Source organism: Aphis gossypii, chromosome 1 (genome assembly GCF_020184175.1).
Source record: "Aphis gossypii isolate Hap1 chromosome 1, ASM2018417v2, whole genome shotgun sequence".
NCBI lineage: Eukaryota > Metazoa > Arthropoda > Insecta > Hemiptera > Aphididae > Aphis > Aphis gossypii.
The window spans coordinates 9,516,681-9,536,661 of NC_065530.1; the positions used below are offsets into that span (position 1 = coordinate 9,516,681).

Genomic DNA, 19,981 nt, shown 5'->3' on the forward strand with positions numbered 1-19,981 from the left:
ACATATAACATACCAATAAACATAAAAATATCATCAATTTTGCAAGTAGATTGACAGTGCTACATATTTTAAGAAATAATACAATCATTAGTTACCTGCTGTTGCTACCGTAGCTCGCGGTTATCGCATTCACATTGTTATCTGGTGGATACGTCCAAATACTCTGGTAACCCGTTTCCGAACCCGAAGTGTCCGCGGCACCAGCCGTATCGTAACCCAGACCGATGTTCGATTGTTGGTCTTTAAATTCAAAGTCACTTAAACCATCTGAACCGGCTCCAGGTCCAAAGTGCGATGAACTCGACGCGAAGTTTGATACACCTGAAACGAGTTATCGCATTAATTTAACAGTAGTCACATATTAATAAAGCTTTCAAAATAATATGATTTATTAATCGAAGTACATGTTATTTTAAAAATGTTAAAGTTTTAAAGACTTACAAGTCTCCGAATTATTTTACTCATATTAATCAAATTAAAAATGTAAAAACAATATTTTTTAAACTAACTGGTTTTTAAACAGATATATGTCTGTTCCATACATGTCTGTTAACACATACAATTTAATGGGTTTTCTAAATAGGAATGAAATATTAAGTGAATTAAAAGTAACATTTATTTTATCTAATTGCAATTATAATTTAAATGATTTATTAAACGGCCGCTATTGACTATTATTTTTTTTACTATTCACTCTAGATAATCTGATAATGCGTTAGCGGTTGTTATAGAGACTTTAACGCAATGAGATCTTAAACAGAGTTATAATTTGTATTTTTGTCTAATTGATAAAATGTAAAATATTGTTTGTAACACATGCTTATGTATCGAAATTGGAAAATAAACAGACCTGAAAATGGCCTTATATAAAAACTAATGTATATTATTGTATTTATTTATTTTATTTCATAAAATAGCTTGGTATTTAGTGCTTAAAAAAAAAAGTTTCAACTTCAGGATATATTTCATGTGTTTTTTTTATCATTAGACATTTTTAGATCATTAATTAAATACTGCATGATTTTAATTTATTTTGTTAATATAACAGAAGTTATATTATATTATAAACTATGAAGTTAAGAAAAATAACGGTTAAAATTACGACAACTAATACAATATAAATACTAAATTTTAAAATGTTTTCCATTTTGTCAATGAGTCACAAGTTGCGCTATAAAATTGGTATACGCTTTTTTTTTTTAATAAATCACTGATCAAAATAAATAATATTTATCTTTTTAAATTTAGACAATATTATATTAATATTATCACAATAATTTACGCACCTTTTGAAACTACTTTTCCGACGCTACCCAATATTGTTGGTAACAGAGCGGCAAGTGCAATGGATTTGATGATTTGTGCACCGATGATGATCGGGAGTAATAATTTCTTCAATCCGAACGCCAAAAAACCCAATCCAAAACCAGTCAAAAATGAATTCTTACCAAAGTTAAATCTGGCTGTAACATAAAAATATAATATCAATACATAAAAATAGTGTACTCGTTAATTTATTTTATCGATCATTTTATTTTCGCGAATATACTGTACGTAAGTAGTAATAGTAAAATATTATTAGCAATAGGTAAAACTAGTATGTAAATTGATCATTTGGCTATAGATGTTATTGGTTAATATGTTGATAAGGCTACGTAATGGTTTATAGATATATACATATTTTTATTGCTAAGGTTAAGTTAACAATTTATTATGCAAATAAAATATAAAATATAATAGTATAGAACAGCATTTTAATTCATAACGGTAATGCCATATAATATAAAAGCAAAATTTCAAAACATGAATGGTTTTAATTTAATATTCATAAACGGGGTACCTATTATATAATATACCTAAAATTTATAACTTAAAACGGTTTTTTTTTATATCATGTTAATTACATCTCATAATGCGTATGAATGCTGTATTTCTATAATGTATACAGAAGTGATAGTCGTAATAATGTTTACCAATGATGGCCAAAATGTTCCCTTAGCTAATAATCGTTACTTATTAGTACCTACCTAAGTATATGCGATTTTGTAAAAGCTATACATTTTATAAGGTAGAGAGACTAATGATCATCGCGTGCTACAGCAACACGTCCATTATATTATATAATGTTAATTGTTAAGTGTACAAACGTACAATAAAAAGTTATATGAAATTATTCTTCTGTTGATCGTCACCCATGGACCTCTTGTTATATAGGTTACCTGATCTTACTACATGCGTGATTACTTCTATTGGGGATATTATGTTAAACAGATTGAAGTCATTTTCTTCCAAAAATGAGATATACCTTATTTCTCCACTGTTTATTTTCTTCTATTATCAAAATAAGACATTATCGCGCACTCGTTAATTTTAATAACCAACCTACCTACATATTATATTAAATTAATTTAAAACCCGAGACACACGATTAATAATAATAGGTATACAATATAATATTATTATAATATCATACTCACGCAGATGTTTAAGTTGGAAAAACGACCTTCCGGAAGTCCGGAACATCTCGGCAAAGTCAACGTCCAGAACGTGAGTTCCGGCGTACCGGGCCAACCTGTCGATCAGGTACTTCTCAGGATCACGATCGCGGTCGGCCAGATGATCTGCGGAAGGGTCGGCTGTATCCTCGGAGGACCGCTTGATCCGGACGCCAGGCGCCAGCTGATACGAGTCGGCAGCGTCCAACAGCCCGTCCACCGTGTCCATCAGCCGACCTTGCAGATCGTCCGTCGTCGCGGACACCGACTCGTCGGAACCTGTGACGGCCACGGCGTGGCAGAGCCCGATGGCCACTATCAGAGCGGCCGCGTGTGTGGACCGATTCATCGCGGAGCGGCGTATATCAGTCTATCGCTGTGTCGATTTCGTCGCTGTTATCGCTGTCAAACGTGCTCGGATAGTATGCAAGTCAGGCCACGGATGTCATCATATCGGCGTCCACGCCGTTTGCTCGATTATGTCTGTTGAAGTCGAAAATGGTCGATGCACCGACGAATGAAGCCAACTTGACTCTGCACAACCGAAATAAGAGAATTAAATTCTTTCACTTCCTCGTTATAATGAATAATATCATGAAAAATACAAGAGCACGAGGGAATTCTTTCATATTTCAATGATCACGATTTTTGATTTCTTTCACCACGATTTACCGATTTAAGGCGGTAGGGGCGGCGGCAATCGGTTCTTTGAGAAGGATTAAAATATCTATATAAAAACGTTTTAAAACAATATTATAAGCGTTGTTACGCGTGTACTAGCTGCCCGTAAATTATTTCCAAAAAGAAACTGTTTTTCGGATGATAAAGTATTAATAACAATGCCATTTAAAAAAATCGATACGAATTTCCTATATTTTAGCGACAACAGTTTGTTTTATGTTTAATGATTGATTGTGATGACGGTTCAAAAAATGATCGTAGACAGTACACGCGTCATATTTATTATTTTGCCACTAGACAAACGATCGGAATAATTAACTTTGGAATTCGCGACGCTTTAGTGGTGAGTGCATAACAATATGATATTATTAATAGTACCCATACATCAGAATAAAATACACACTTTTGAAGCCGCAAGCCTATATATAGAATTCAATCAAAGTTTCGACAGCTCGTCTATAGATTTTAGAGTCATCAAAACGTTTTCTTGATTACTCCCGAATATCTTAATATACACAGAGAGGTCCGTCAAACGTATAAGGCAGTATGCGCCGCGATGTAGGACAGAACCACTAATTAATCCTAGTGACGCGTATACCTAATAATATACGTTTAGAGAGAAATCTTACCGGCACAATATTATGTGCGTGTAGAGGTGCGCAAGTGCCGGTTTTCAAAGATCGCTGAACATCGTAGGTACATAATACTATAAATACCTGTCCGCACTTAAGTTATGCAGTATTCCAACGACCTCAAGTCCAAAATCGTAAAATCGTATCAGTTTTTGTTTTATAATAGTATGATATGCGCATACTTGAACTTGATATGATCGAGTCAAAACAACATACTTATACGTGTTTCGTATCCGACACGCGTCCGACGATGTAAGTTACTTTCTCGCCGTCCGGAGTAAGGTCTAGGTCAACGCCAAGACTAGGTCATTGCAAGACCTTTCACTGGTTTTAATGCATTTGTAATAAACGTAAATCTATGACGGTGTTGGAAATTATCATTAAGATTCCCAAAACAATAGTGAGGAAGACACGAGCATAAAAACGATTTCCTATTTTTAATTGTTACCGGATAGGTATATTCCGGTGTTAATAAACGGCCTCGGTGCAATAAACGTTAACTTTCGGCGCACGTGTTTTTAGTAATCCGTACCTAAACGTATTTATTTTATACGTAGTACCTACTTCCGAGTAAAGCGTTTTCATTTGTATCCGTGTATACTTCTAGCTATCATAGGTGTTATCGATTTTATTTTGTTAGTAATTAAATGAACAAAAAATACGATTTAATTGCGGACAGCAACTTTCCATTTTTTAAAAAAACTATGTAGTCCTTATCGTCCGCTACAATAATGATTTTTATTGATACCTATACTTTATTCGCATCAACAAAAACATTCAAACTAAGTTCGCAATTATATGCGATATAAATAAATTTGTATCCTTACAATGAATGATGTATATTTTCATCAACAAGCTTATAGATAAATTAATTAGCTGAGAACAAATAATGAGCCTTAAGTATTATAACTACTTATCTGATAGACAATAGTGAATAATATATATTACGCATACTATATTATATTATAATTATTATTATACATTATTATACATCACATAAATGTAATATTTATATTTAATTATTTTAACAGATAAAATATAATAATAGGGATCATATGTATTTTCGATTATATTTTTATAAAATTGAAGTTATTAGTACATAAGTTACATAATATTATAATTAATTTTTATAGCTTATTAAATTTTGATAATATATTAATATAATTATTTGGATACAAAATACATCTATTGGAACTTATTTACTCTGCTCTTATCGTCATTATTTTATCTACGTATTATTATCGATTAAGCTTAATATTATTCAACATATATAACAGGTAATCTAAAAACAAAACTGTGTAAAAAAACAAAAATGTGTAAAAAAAATAAATACCTAAACTCGTTGTTTATTTCGTTACGTTTCCAACATACCTAACATAATTATGACTTCATCTATAACAGTATTATATTATACATTTCACAGTAATGATTTATGATTTTATTGGAAGTGTTCAATAAATGAACTTGAAATTTAACATGTTTCAATTCTGTAACACCTATAATTTTACAGCTTGAATAACATCCCCAAACCTGGTCTGATATTTTTTTATTATGATAATATCATACATTATAACATTTATTAGTTGAATGTTTAAAATTTTTTTTAAGTCATTGGCTAAATTACCTTACATAAATTAAATTACAAAACCGAATAACTGTTAAATCAGTGCACAAACTGATAAAACTAGAAATACGCGTTTTTGACAGAACTCACGACTGGTTCAACCGTTGGTGACCTTTTTTTATATAATTTCTACCGTTATAAGAGTAATCGCTTCTAAAAAAATTTACGTCAATGATTACACTGGTTAAGTCATAGACTATCAACGTACTAAAATTATAAATTATTTACCAAAATTCGCATAAAAAGTCAAGTTTATCATGGTTGTATATCATTCAATAACACATTGTGTTCACAAACATTGTGACTTTGTCAATATTTATTTTAATTTTACAGTTTAATGTGGTAGTTACAAATTTAAATATTATGCAATATACTTACACAACAACTACTAGATTTAATTTACGTTATGATAATAATATGTTAATAATTGAACTGCTGTAAATTGTGTACAATTGTACACGTCAAAAAATGTCGTATTTTTGGTAATTGTCTTAGTATGGATCTTTTAGAATGATAAAATTCTTCAGTTTATACATTACCACTTTTATTCTGCAGATTTGAACACAACTTCCGACACGTAAAATGTAATCTTTGTTCAGTTTATCTATTTATGTGTAATTTACTTTGTTTATAGATTTAGTATTTTAATAATAAATGTAATTGAATTAAATTATATATTATTACCAATTATTAAGTATGGACACAGTTTAAAAGTCGGGGTTCTTATTGTAATTATAACACTAACAATATTACCATACAATATAAACCGTTGGTTTTTAAAATTTCCGGTTTTGGACATCTAAAATGTAACTTATATAATATTAATTATTACTATAACTTTAAATTTATATTTTGATTAAAAGTGGTTATTTTTTTTTATATATATTTTGCATCAGATAAGTCATTAAACTAGTTTTGTGGTATCAAGTTTTTATTTTAAATTTTCCGTTAGTCTTATGGCTTTCAAACACATACACATAAAGGATAAGTATGCAGATGGTGGCGTAATAAAACGCATAGCCAATTTATCACAATTATTTTTCACAGTATAACAGGTTGATTCACCAAGCATTCTCACCCCAATTTTTTATTTAATATTGACTTTATCCTAAATCTAATGTTTTGAATTCTTTATTATACTTAATAACTATATATTTCAAATTATTAAGATTTTTTTCTACTCGTCTTGTAGCAATACAAACTTGCTGTTTTTAAAACGAAAACTCAATCTTTTCACCGTAAGTTATTTAGGTAGTGGATAGTTGTTTTGAAATATTGATGTACCTAATACAAAAAGCAGACAAGTAATTTTACAGTTATTAATTTTTTTTTTTAAATAATATTCTTTAAAAATGATTTTATAAAAAATATGAATTATATTATTGGATTTAGTATTAATTATACTTGGACCATTTTTTATTGCTTATCTACAAACATGTTCAACTCACCATAGCCCCCATGTCTTGAAACTTATTATCACGACCTATTGTTCTTAGTGCACAAAGTTAAATAACTTAAAAGCTACTCGTTTGAATATTGATTTTAAAACTTTAACATTTTTCACTAAATAATTCACAGTAAAAAAAAATGGGTTCTTATTTGAAAAATGAAAGTTTCTATTTCCAAAAGATACTCTTTGAGTATTATATATTTAAATATATTTAAAAATTCCAAAAATTAAATTTCGAACAACTGTATTATTGAAAAAAAAGAGGAGAATATGGTTATTGAATCACCCAGTATAGTAATATAATCTCATTAATATACCGTCCATTTTAAATGTGTGGTTATTAAACAATAATTTTTATAATCGACAGATGAATCGCAAAATTCCGACTTTACCGGTTTGATTTGAACTGACATAATAAATAATAATATTATATTATCCCGTGCAATAGGTATGCGGAATTTAAAATTTGAGCATAGTAGCCAGTAGGTAAGTACAATAATGTAATATGCACTCGGTCACGATAGTAACCGTTAAGTCACCACCGTTGCAGTCGTATACCAATATATAATATACACTATATCGTATAATACAGCGTTAAAACAGTATATTATTGCGTATTCATGTTTTTCTGGTTTCGGTCAGAGAGCATATCATACACACAGTGACGACCATTGAAATATAACGCAAGTACACGTCACTCGTTTAAACCGTTCAGACGATCATTGGAATTAATTCTATCATCCATCTAGTTTTCGCCGATTACGCCACGAGTTCGGTTTACCCGTACGAATTCGTGAAGAAAATACAACCACACGTGAGAAATTTAAATACACGTATCATTATGTATAATCGTTGTAATGCGTGAACGACGCTCTAGCAGCCTTACGAGTATCGTCATAAACTCATAATACACAAAATATTGTTATATTATATGATATAGGTAAATCTTACACTCTATAATATACCTTGCACGCGATCGGAAAAACATATGATCGTAGAACGCTAAATGATGAAATATATGATGCTATAGTTATATACTTGTACTATAAACGATGAAGTGTTGTGGTTGTATGATGAGCGGAAATTAAAAGATTACACGTATATCTATCAAAATAATAATTTATAAAGTATACCATAACTCTAGATAGGTAGCACGAACTTTACATGTAAATATGTTAAGACTGCCGCGGTCATGTGTACTTGACTTGGAAAGTTATCCATTTCAACCGTTTCGTAAATACTTTAGTAGTATTTATAATCAATGGTATTATGCAAAGGAACTGTCTCTCCCCGGTAAAATGATATTAGTTATTATAATTTTATTAACACCTGATGTAGTACGTGTATGTCACTGTGATCAATTGACTTTCAATAGATTATTAGTGATTATTATTATTGTTGTTTATTAAACGTCAAACTAAAATTTTACAAGGTATAACATATATAGAATTAGGTGAATAGGACAATATAATTACAATATACGTATAGTACAATTACAAGACAGAAAATAGAATTAAGACTACAATATAATATATAGTTAACTAATATTAAAGTGAAGGTAGTATTATAGTGGCCTAAGAATTAATTGTTATTTGAAGTTCTGAACATGCGATGCAGAAGATGATTGTGCCAGTAAAATATATGGTGAGTTGAAGTATAAAATAATGCTATTAAGGTAATTGAACCTTAGTTTTAAAAAATGACTATGAAAAATAAAATAAAAATATGCTTAACATATATTTTCACAGTTTCACCAGTATAACTACGACCTTTAGATAATTTTACACTCTATCAATTGAATATACATTTCTTATTTTTCTGACGCTTATCTTTAATAATATGTCTTCGCGAAGAAATGTTTTCAAATGAAATGAGACACACAACAAAATCGAAATACAATAACTATGTAGACATTAGTCATTCGTTACATTACATAATCATAACATGTGTCACACAAAATCAAAAATAATGATTCATGATTTTTTGAAAATTTTTAACTGTCACTTTAACGGTACAAAGGTAAAAAATTGTGATAATTTAGACCCATAACTTTGAATATTTAGTGTCCAGGAACACTAAATATATCTATCTGATTCCGTTTTTTGCATTAGGTTTTTTTTTAATTTGTATATATTTACTGTGTTATATTTTTGTGATTGGATTATATACTTTTAAATATTATCGTAAATTATTATTATAGTTATATTACTATTTGTAAATATTTAGTTACTATAATTTTACTTTTATTTTTTACTAAATTTATTTTTAAACATTTTTAGATTGGTATCAATTTTAAATATGTATATTAATAAAAACATAAGATCAATTGAAAATATACCAGAATACCAAATAATAAATTAAACTTTGACTAGGTATTAAAATAATTATTATGAATAAAAATTTTTGAAACAATTGAAAACTCTATGAACATATTGAGTTTTTATTTATCTATATAAACACGTTTAATACTCCGAGAAACCCGGCTAAATTTTCGTGATTTAAATTAAAATGCAATCGTGTGTAAACAGCAGACACACCTCAAAACAAATACGGCCAAGTGATATGACGATAATGTAGCTAACCAAGCTTTCGATTAAGTACGTCAACTCATCCAATTGTGTTGTATTAATCACGACTCTTCGATTTTTAAACCTTAATGCGAATATGAAACTATTAGAATATATTTCTTTAAGCTGCACTCTTAGCTTTACAAAACATTATACAAATAATATTTATACCTAAGTTAAATATATGTGTACGCCTCGATTTTTGTTTACGTCATTAATTAAACGAAACTGTTTTAATATTGTTATAAGATTTCGCATGAGAACATCAGACCTATCGAATGTAAATAATAAGTATACCAGATATATGGATCCACTCGTAAAACTCAGCAATATAATGAAGATGGTCAGAATAATAACATTATGGTACTTGTGCTTGCGCATATTATTTCTTTATATAATAATAGCTATTTTCTGGACGTCACGATAAGGAGAAAGTATGACAATAATCTGATTACAGGGTGCAGCTTCAGATATTATATACAACATTAATGGTTTTGAATGAGATAAACTTTATATATACTACAATACTACATATATTATAAAAACAAAGTAGGAAATTAATGATGATCACTATACTGTGGTCGGCGTTTCAAATCTCAGACTTCGATTCCCGGAACTATGAAGTACGAATACTATTATAACTAAGCGTATAAATGACCGTGCGTATCAAAAAATAAAAAAACATAAAACGTAAAACGTGTATAAATGTAAGAAAAAACGAGAACGTAAAAAACTAATCCAAAATATTTTCAAATTAAAAAATAAAATGTTTAATAAAAACCATAAAAGATAACGCCAATAAAACGTTTTGAAATGGTAAAATTAGTTTCTAATATTTTTACGCGTTAAATTTTATCATTATAACGTCAAAGTAAATAAAATAATGTTTTTTTTTAATTCTTCTTTATTCAGAAAACTAAGAGATTAGGTCCGAAAATATAGCGATCCAAATACAAAAAAAAAATACACTTGTTGTACGTCCCACATCAAAATTAAATAAGGAATCCAAAGAGTATCTAATTTTTAATGAAACTATTATGAAATCATACTTAAATTATTAGTATTAGAGCTATAATACATACAATTACTATAAACTTGATTAGCATTATTATTATAATTTTTTTTTTTTTTTTTTTTTACAAGAAACTTTAAAATATGTTGTCATATTCATTTGGTGAATTATCACATTTAATAATGTAAAAATCCATAGGCAAACTAAGAATATTCTTAAATAAATCCACAATTATTAAAACAATTTGATTTTTAACGGAGTAACTGGAAATCGTATAATATAATAGATTATAATACATAGGTATATATTGATTCTGTTATAATATTATATCATCAATTTTTAAGCTTATATTATAATAGACGTTAGAGGGCTTATGGGAGGGTTAGTTGTTATTAAGGTTAATAATAAAGGTTAGTCTGAGACACTATTTACACGCTAACATGCTAATATTATACTCTCTCATCCGAAATTCCTGAACACTGTCCTGCCCAATATCCATATACTTATATCCGTGGGAGAAATCCGTCGAGACGATATTATTATGTACAGACTGTACACAATATTATAATAAACTGTGTCGCTGCAGTTATCAGTATAAAAACCCGTCCAGTGAGTATAATATACATATAACACTTTGAAATAGAATTTTGTCCAGGAACGAAAATTCAATAGACGTAGAGTCACCTGGTAAGTATCGAATATGTCAAGTACCAACCAGTTCCGTCGGACTATGTGTGTAAACGGCAACGGCGACTTCCTGTAGGATAACTGGTTAAAATATCTCTAAGAAAGAATCTCATAAAAAATATCTCTAATATGAAAAATATATGTATAATAATATATTTCTGTCTCACAATCACTTAATATTATATTATCTATAGAATGATTACAGTAGCTCTATGAAGTGCGTGATCCCAAACTGTTAAAACATTTTTTTTTTACCATGGATATATCGCAAGATAATTTTTACTCGAAAATCAAGACATTATTCTCGTGGGAAATATTGTACGCGGAATATTTTGATTGCAGTTTTTTTACCACCGACCAATTCAGTCGCGGGATCTTCTTCGACTATTGCGGCAGAAACTCGTTTGTCATCTAAACTAACAAATACTGTATAGTAATAGTATGATTGTATAGGAAATATGCGCGGAACAACCTAGCTAAACTAGCTTCGCCGGAAGAGAGCCTCTCCCTCGGCAGTGGTTCAAACTGGTCGGTGTTTTCAGGTCATCGTCGGTTCGTTTGTCTGTTTGGCTTATCATTAATATTATCATTCACTAGAAATATTTTAACCTACACGATAGTCAATTGTCAATTGTCATATTATAATAAAATAGGTAAAAAACAAACTTGTGCCCGTAGCAAGTATTGTTCAGTATGTAGTGTGGACATACGTAATAGTATATGACGTATTATAATAGAGGTATAAGTTTAAAGTAAAATAATTTACAAAAAGTTTTTTTCAACAAATTTCAGGTAATAGTTATGTTTAAAATAACTTTAAGAATTTTGTGTGCTCATGCTAATTTTTTTTTATTTTGAAATTCGACCCGCTGTAAAATTAAAATATTTTATTATAATACCACGTGAAAATAGACGTTTAACTTTAAAAACGGTTTATTTGAGCCCATTTACCTAAATATATTTAATACACATAAAATGTTATAGTTCGAATACTATAATATTATTTTATTAGGTATGTAAAATGTTTATCTTTCATTAAAAATAAATCGGTTAAGATTTCGTATAATATTTAATTATACTTATTTGCATTTATACTACTGTATAGTGTGCAATTTGTATATAAACTAAATTTATAGGAATAAACATTATAATTTTATAATCATAGTATACATACTATTATTATACTGTTATACATACTGTGATTGTACTATAGTAAAATAATAATTTAAAAATTGAGTGTTATACGGCTTGACATATCAACTATTCGGTTTACATATGCATTCCATCGTATTCACAGCATTATAGAAATATTAATATTAATAATAATACGTATAGAACTACACGAAAACGACTATTCAGTTTTTGAATCGAAAAAATTTGTAAAAATGTATTACCTATAGGTACATACAATCATTATTAATACTGTCTAATTATTGCTGTATTAATGTACGTAGTATCTAAATGGGTAAAGTGGTTTCTGGCTACAGTATTAAGTCGCATTATTCATTCCGAACAAACTTTTTAACACCTCGCCGTCCGTCAAAGTATATTGATGAATATAGTTAATTTAACAAAAATGAAAATCTATTACCTAAAGTGATGCTCTAAGCGATATAGCTTGCTTCATTATATTATAGATATGCTGACATAAAAATTCATACTAACGAAACTATATTTTTTCGTTTGAATTATTATTTTCAATATTTCTTTCGGTTATCTCAAGGATAATATTATTATTGTTATAGAATACAGCTATAAGTACTGACCTGCTCAATTCCAATGGAAAAATAGTCGTTGTTTAAAGCAAACTGCTACATCGTTCTCAAATAAAATCATATTATACTAAAACTATTAAATGGACATATTAAAAAAATTTCACTCAGAAAGACTCGTTTAATATAACAAACAACTCTCCTCGAGTATGTAATACTACCTGTGTATTATAATAATCGAAACTTGTACACAATATATAGGTCAAGGACGCGAAGGCGCGGGGATGATCGCATCGTTTGGCTTAATAAAAATATCCACTTAAAGTCAATTTTGGGTCATCAGATGAATACAATATAATATAATAATTACAATTTATGAACATATTATGGTCGGTGTCGTTCGCCGCGGTCGTGATTAATTAGAGTAGGAAACGTTGCGGAAACGGCGCATGTATAGTGTGTAAGTACATGTATAGAAAGTCCACTCACGGTCGTCGGCACAAGACGGAATATTATCGCGAACAGCAGCATTACAATATTATAATCGTCATCATTTTTCACTCAGAGATCTCCGAAGATAAATCGTTAAACGTGTTAATTGAGCCGAACAATACGTTTGTACTTATAATATGTATGCGAAAATCGTACAGAGTTGTTTTTCGGTGTTTATATTACCTATTTTTAAAAATCTTAAAATGTACTACTACAACTACGACCAATATAATATTAAAATAACTTATGAAATAAATATTAAATACCCCCAAGTTTTACGGAACCCAGTGATTGATAATAAGTCTAATATAAAAACATTTCTATTGACTGCAAGAACCTTTAAAATACCCATTATTTGTATTAATCGATTATAAACTAACGAGTTTCATAGAATAACTGTAAACGTTTTGTTAAAAGTAGCAAAAAAATCTTTGAATTACACCTCAAAATTGTAGTAGCAGGCATAGACCATATCATAATATTTTCAATAATATGAATAGCATTTATATTATTTCTCTACACGCATATAATTTTTAACTCTATGAAATAATATAACTTTTGATATAAATTTTCCTATTTTTATATTTTTTAAGCTGTGGCCAAAAATTGAAGTAAAACCGCAAATCTCGGAGCCTTAGCCACGCAACTTCCCCTTTAAGATTGACGATGTATATTATTATGACTAATTGTTCATAATATCAATCGACATAACATAAAACTATGGCATGGGAGTCTATTTGAAAAATCTTAAGGTTTTAGAAACCCCGTTGGTAGGTTAGATCTATAACACAAAGATTTTGAGCAGTATAGACATATCATCAAACACACAGCATTATGTTTCAAATAAAACGACAACATAGGTTTTCAGTTTATCCGTGACAATCACGATTTGTGAACATGAGTATTAATTATCCGATTGGTGCAAGGTTTTTATAAGAGGTAAAACACTGAAACTTTATGGCCGTACACACTATACACAGTATTAAACGTATTTAACGACACTGCCAATTTGTATTATACATGACCGATTTACCACGACTCGGGATATTAAATTATAAGAAATTAATAACTATAAATCGAAAACATTTTGTAAATGATTATTATTAATCACGTCTTATTCAAGCAAACTAATTTAAATCGTTAACGGATGTATTGACCGCGACCCACTACGTATAGCATGATATTTACTATATCTTTATGAGAAAACCGCACCGGACCGAAACCAAACGATTGGTTATATTACTAAAGTTATTTTATTATTATTTATTAACATGAACAATATAAAGACTCTATCTAATGCGTATGTCGTGCGACTCATGTCTACATTTAATACTTATGTATTATGTCCGTGCTGTATCTAAAGTGTTTCCACACGCATATACCTAGTATCAAATGAATACCAACTGTAATTTAATTATTTTCGATTATTTAAGACAAACTTTTTTAAATTTTCTACTATTGCTGATTGAATTTTCTAATTTAACGGTATAACACGATAGTACACAATTTGCAGTTCGATTAAAACTTGGTAGTATATTATTACGAGTATATTATACTATGCATATTTGACTATTAAAAACATATTTCTCTAGGCAGCACAGTATAAAATATAATATCACTATTATACAAAAAGTACTAGGTACTTATATAGATAACAAAACATGAGCATAATTCTATGTGATAAATCTCTATAAATGTGTTAGGAATAAAATTATTTTATCTTATTATATTTCTATAATATTTTATTGAATTAAAAAAATATATATATATCATAAAAGTTACATTCATAATAAAATTTGATTTTTGCTAAATCAAATGCATATCTCATATGTTTATCGAGATAAAAAAGTTTTATAAGCAATGGTCATTTCCGTTAGAGAATATTGTATTAGTATGATTCAGTGTGTTAAAATGTATATATAAATAGTCATGTTTATGTGATTTGAAACCAATACACTTTCTAAAACCCTTCCAGATACACGTGCTATTAAAACATTGCGTACGGTGTGGTTTGACATTCACCCACATGACGACGTTCGGGTTGACCAAACTCAAACAGGACGTAAAAGAAAAACGCGCGTTTACGACTTGTCACGACGCCAAGTCAAACTTTAACTAAAATTATACAATATTACAATTTACAATACGTATAAATATTATTATTATCATCATTATTGTCGAGACTGGCGGTGTTAATTTATTTTAAAATTTATCTATGCAGTGTATGAGCCCTTTAAAGTTATACACATCCAAAATATCACACATAATATAATATGTGTGAACAAGCAATTTAAAATATTGTAATATTGTAAACACAGACTAATGACCTAGTAGTTGAAACCTTAATTTCTAAATTAAAAAAAATATATATATACATGTGAATATAGTTTAATTACCTATACACTTTAATTATTATACTGAGAAAAATAGTAAATTAATAACAATACGTGAATGTACTAGAGATGAACCCTAACATCGATTAATCTAGCTTGGATGGTCCCAACTTTGATAATCTGTAATGCTCCATTGCCGCAGTTGATCGGGAAGCGTGAATGCAAATTCAACCGATAAAAATTAATAACCATCGGCAGGTAGATCGATGAAATAATAATACAAAGACTTAGATATACATTGGTAACGCGCGGATAAAAAGACAAAAATCCACGTGCTGGTTGTACGAGTATACAATGTGTATTACAATGATGAACACATCAGAAATATGTATATTAAATAGACTCACCACGTGTAAAATATTATAGGTGTAGCACTGAGGATATCGACGTAGTGAGTGTGCACCTCTGGTCTGAATTTCGCTGACACTTGATCGGAAGTCTGCAGTAGACTTCGTGGATGTTGGATTTCCGGAACGCACTCGAAAGGGAAGTTATCGAGACGAACTATCGTGCCAACAAAAAAAAAAAAAAAAAAAAAAAATGAAAACTATTAGAGTTATGAGATTTTACTATTGACTATATCGAAAACGAATCGTTATAGCCCACTAGCCACTATATGATACTACGTCGATATGTGGTGTCACGGGTAGATAATTATATTTTAAGCGCGTGTGTGAATATTATAAAGACGAACAAGCAACGTGCGGTGCTGTTGACGACTGACCGGCGTGTGTTGCGTCGGTAGGCAACGATACTGCGGAGATGGCCGGCCGGCGAGGCGCCCTCCTCTAATAAAACGGCTGGTCCGTATACTCGTGCCCATAATATACATATATAATAAATACATATTATACGTAATAATAAAAATTAATTCATTATGCCTACGATCGCGGTAAAAGCATTTCTTCTGTGATGATGACCTTAACAAGGCGACATGAGAAACGCGTGTTCAGCAATACCCTTTTTTGTTTTGTTATAGTTTTTTTTTTTAGTAATACACGTGTATCGTACCTACGTACACTATTTGGGGATTTGTGAAGCTGTATTTTTAATTTGAAAAATCTGTTAGGAAATGATGATTTTCAGTCAGGTGCAAAACACGCATATTGTAATAATATTATTCATATCAAAATATTTAAGTACTCACAAAAAAAAAAAAGTGTATTTTCTTTAGTTTTCATCCTTGTTCAAAAATCGTAATTCAAGTGTATCATAGTATAATACATGTTTCGTATCTCCGAAATGTAATTTATAAATACATATTTCTTTATAGAATTAAGACATGATTTAAGTATTGTCTAAAGTTTCTATACAGTGTAACGAAATGATATGTTGATGATATACCTACTGTTTAAAATGTTCATAATATGTCTATAATATTATGTACAAAATAAATATTTTTTTTAATTAGTTTATCTCAAATTTTTACAGTAATTAGAAATACGTTTTTTCAAGATACCATGTAATATAATATTTCATTATAGTTAATACACTACACTAAAACGAATATTATTCTATTGTTTAATTTCACTAAACCTATATAATATGTTACCTATTAAACTATGTTTGGTATATTTAATTAAGATCGCATTTAAATATTCAGTATCATGATATACTAATTTTGATATAATTAAATATATTATGGTTTATGTATTATAATACATAATAACATACATAATATTATATTTATAGTTATTAAAAATCAGTATTTTTATTTTATTAGTGAACTGTAAGTAATATAAGGATTATCTCATAAAATTATTGTCATTAAATAGATTTTATATTATTATTGATCATAATTTAATATTGTCACATTTAAAAATAAAATATATTAACAAAAATAAAAATAAATATTATTTATAAAAATAAATTAATATCTACACCTAGTTAAAAAAGTAAAACTGTGGTAAACCGGTCGAAATATTTACTTAATATTAATAACTAACCAGTAAATATATATTTTTTTTGCGTTTTTCACGGTAATAATTTCGCACGATATTTAGTTCGCCTAAGTGAAATGAATACTTTTTAAAATTAGTTGTACAAACATTGAATATTTACAGACAATGGCTTTCTATGAATGTCAAATTTTTTTAGGAAATGAATACTTGGTATGGAAATAACTAATAAGTATGAAGCTCTACTAGGTTTATTTACTGTATGTAAGTAACAATAATTAAAAAATGTTATTTTGTTGTTTTCATTATTTTTCTTCTAAAATACGCGTTATTAACAACTTAAACGAAGATAATAGGATAATAGTTACTAACAAGGTTTTTGAAAAAAGTATATACTTTCGTATTTTCATAGCTATAATGTGTTAATTAAAAAGAAGTTCTTCAAAACAAAATTGTTATTAGTTTATTTTTTGGAGGGGGAGCTAAAGTTGGATACTTCACATAAATATAGTAGGTACCTTGCAATTTTAAAATGATGTATTTTTACCATAAAATCATTGTTATATTTCAAAAATGAACTGAAAAACTAACGTTCTATAGCAGAGTACATCTCACATCCTTTAGTTCCTATAAATAATAAGTACACAAGCCACAAATATTATACCTATATCCATTTGAAAAAAATAAATATACAAGATACGTAGTGATGTATCTATAACATTGAGATATAGATTATAGATACAAGTACAATCGAGACGGAATAAACGTATGTAATTGAGGGGCGACAATGCAAAACGTGCTATTGCCAAAAATGTCAAAATTGAGTTACACATCATTTCTGATAGTAAAAACCACGTGGAATCGAATGGCGTGTTCAGATTTGTCCAAAACGTACTATTTCCTGTATATATTTGATCATAAAGTTTCATGATTTCTGCAAAACGCACCATTTCCATCGCTAAAATCGTTTCAAAAAGAACTATTTCCAAATTACATCAAAATGTACTATTTCCCATGTTATTTAGTGTCAACTTAATAATTATTAAAGCAAAACGTACTATTTTTTAAATTATGTGCAGAACGTACTATTTCCAGATTGAAGCAAAACGTTACATTTCCCATGTTAAAATGTAGCTTTACTAAATTAATTATTTGCAAAACGTACTATTTCCAAGAGTAAAAAATGAAGCTTACATTTCAATTTAATTAATTATTTCTTTAATTATTTCATGGTGATATAATATGGGACTACATTATTTTATTTTATTTACTAGTTGGTGCAACTGATAAAATTCAGTATTTGTTTTGGTGTTGAATGGTTATCTCAAATTTTTCCCTCCAAAAGTTTGTATGATGACTATCATGGTATTATGATAATACAATTCACTTACTGTTCTCTGTACTGGTTCATTGTTTAAATTACCTACTAATAATTGTATGTACTATTTATTAATGTTTTATTTGCAACAAGTTAATTTAGTAATTAGGTATTTAAAATGTTCAACTCAAGAACCATTAAAATGGCCGCATGTGGTTTGAACAAAAAAAAATGATACTCAAACTAGAGAATAAGAAAGGTGTTATTGTCAAAATAAATAAACTATGTTAAAATTAAAGTATGTGTTGTTTTTATTTTTATTTGTATGATTATGGACTTCGTTTTTAATGGTTATAAAATAAAATTTTATTATTTATAAAGATAATACAAACCATTGTAGCAATTTAACAGTAAAAAAAAAAATATAGAGTATATGTTTTTTCATAAAATATTTGATTATGAAAAATAAAATTCTAGGTCGTTTTGTTAAACAAATAGCTAATAAAAAATATATCTACCTACCTTAAATTAATAAATAAAAAAATAATAAATTAATCGTTAAATTATATAAAAATGTGCTATTTAGTGGAAATAGTACGTTATGATGAAATATGGCCAAAACGTACTATTTCCATTGAATTTTGACAAAACGAACTAAGTGGTGGAAATAGTACGTTTTGGCACGATCCACTTTATAAAATGACGTTTAAATTTACTAAAACTTAAATTTAAATATAAACAAAAATCATAAGTAGGTTCAGTTTTTTTTTATGTATTTTTTGAATACTTAAGGTTTTTACTATGACTTTTTGATAAGCTACTATAGAAAATCACTGTTTCTGGAAAAAGCAAAAAATGGCAATAGCACGTTTTGCATTGTCGCCCCTCAATTAAAAAACCGTCGACAGTCGATGTTATCCAATGTAACAATAATAATATTATAATAATCACGATACTGGTCGTCGGCCTATATAATCCCTACCTAACCTTTTTCCTGTGGCTAACCCCGTCGCGTCCCGG

At 28.7% G+C, this 19,981-nt stretch overlaps 1 protein-coding gene across 2 annotated transcripts in view; it reads right to left on the minus strand.

The window, feature by feature from the left end:
• LOC114123365 (uncharacterized) overlaps nt 1-16,489 on the minus strand; it is a 58,001-nt gene extending 41,512 nt beyond the window's left edge. The window contains exons 1-4 of one of the 2 annotated variants that reach the window (XM_050210765.1): nt 16,093-16,489; nt 2,478-3,029; nt 1,287-1,463; nt 96-321 (exon numbers count right to left, since the gene is read on the minus strand). In XM_050210765.1, coding sequence (XP_050066722.1) covers nt 96-321; nt 1,287-1,463; nt 2,478-2,844 — 770 coding nt within the window. In that variant the 5' untranslated portion in view covers nt 2,845-3,029; nt 16,093-16,489. The remainder of the gene's footprint in view (nt 1-95; nt 322-1,286; nt 1,464-2,477; nt 3,030-16,092) is intronic. The other variant, XM_050210764.1, reaches the window with a different exon arrangement.
• Nucleotides 16,490-19,981: the final 3,492 nt, after the last annotated feature.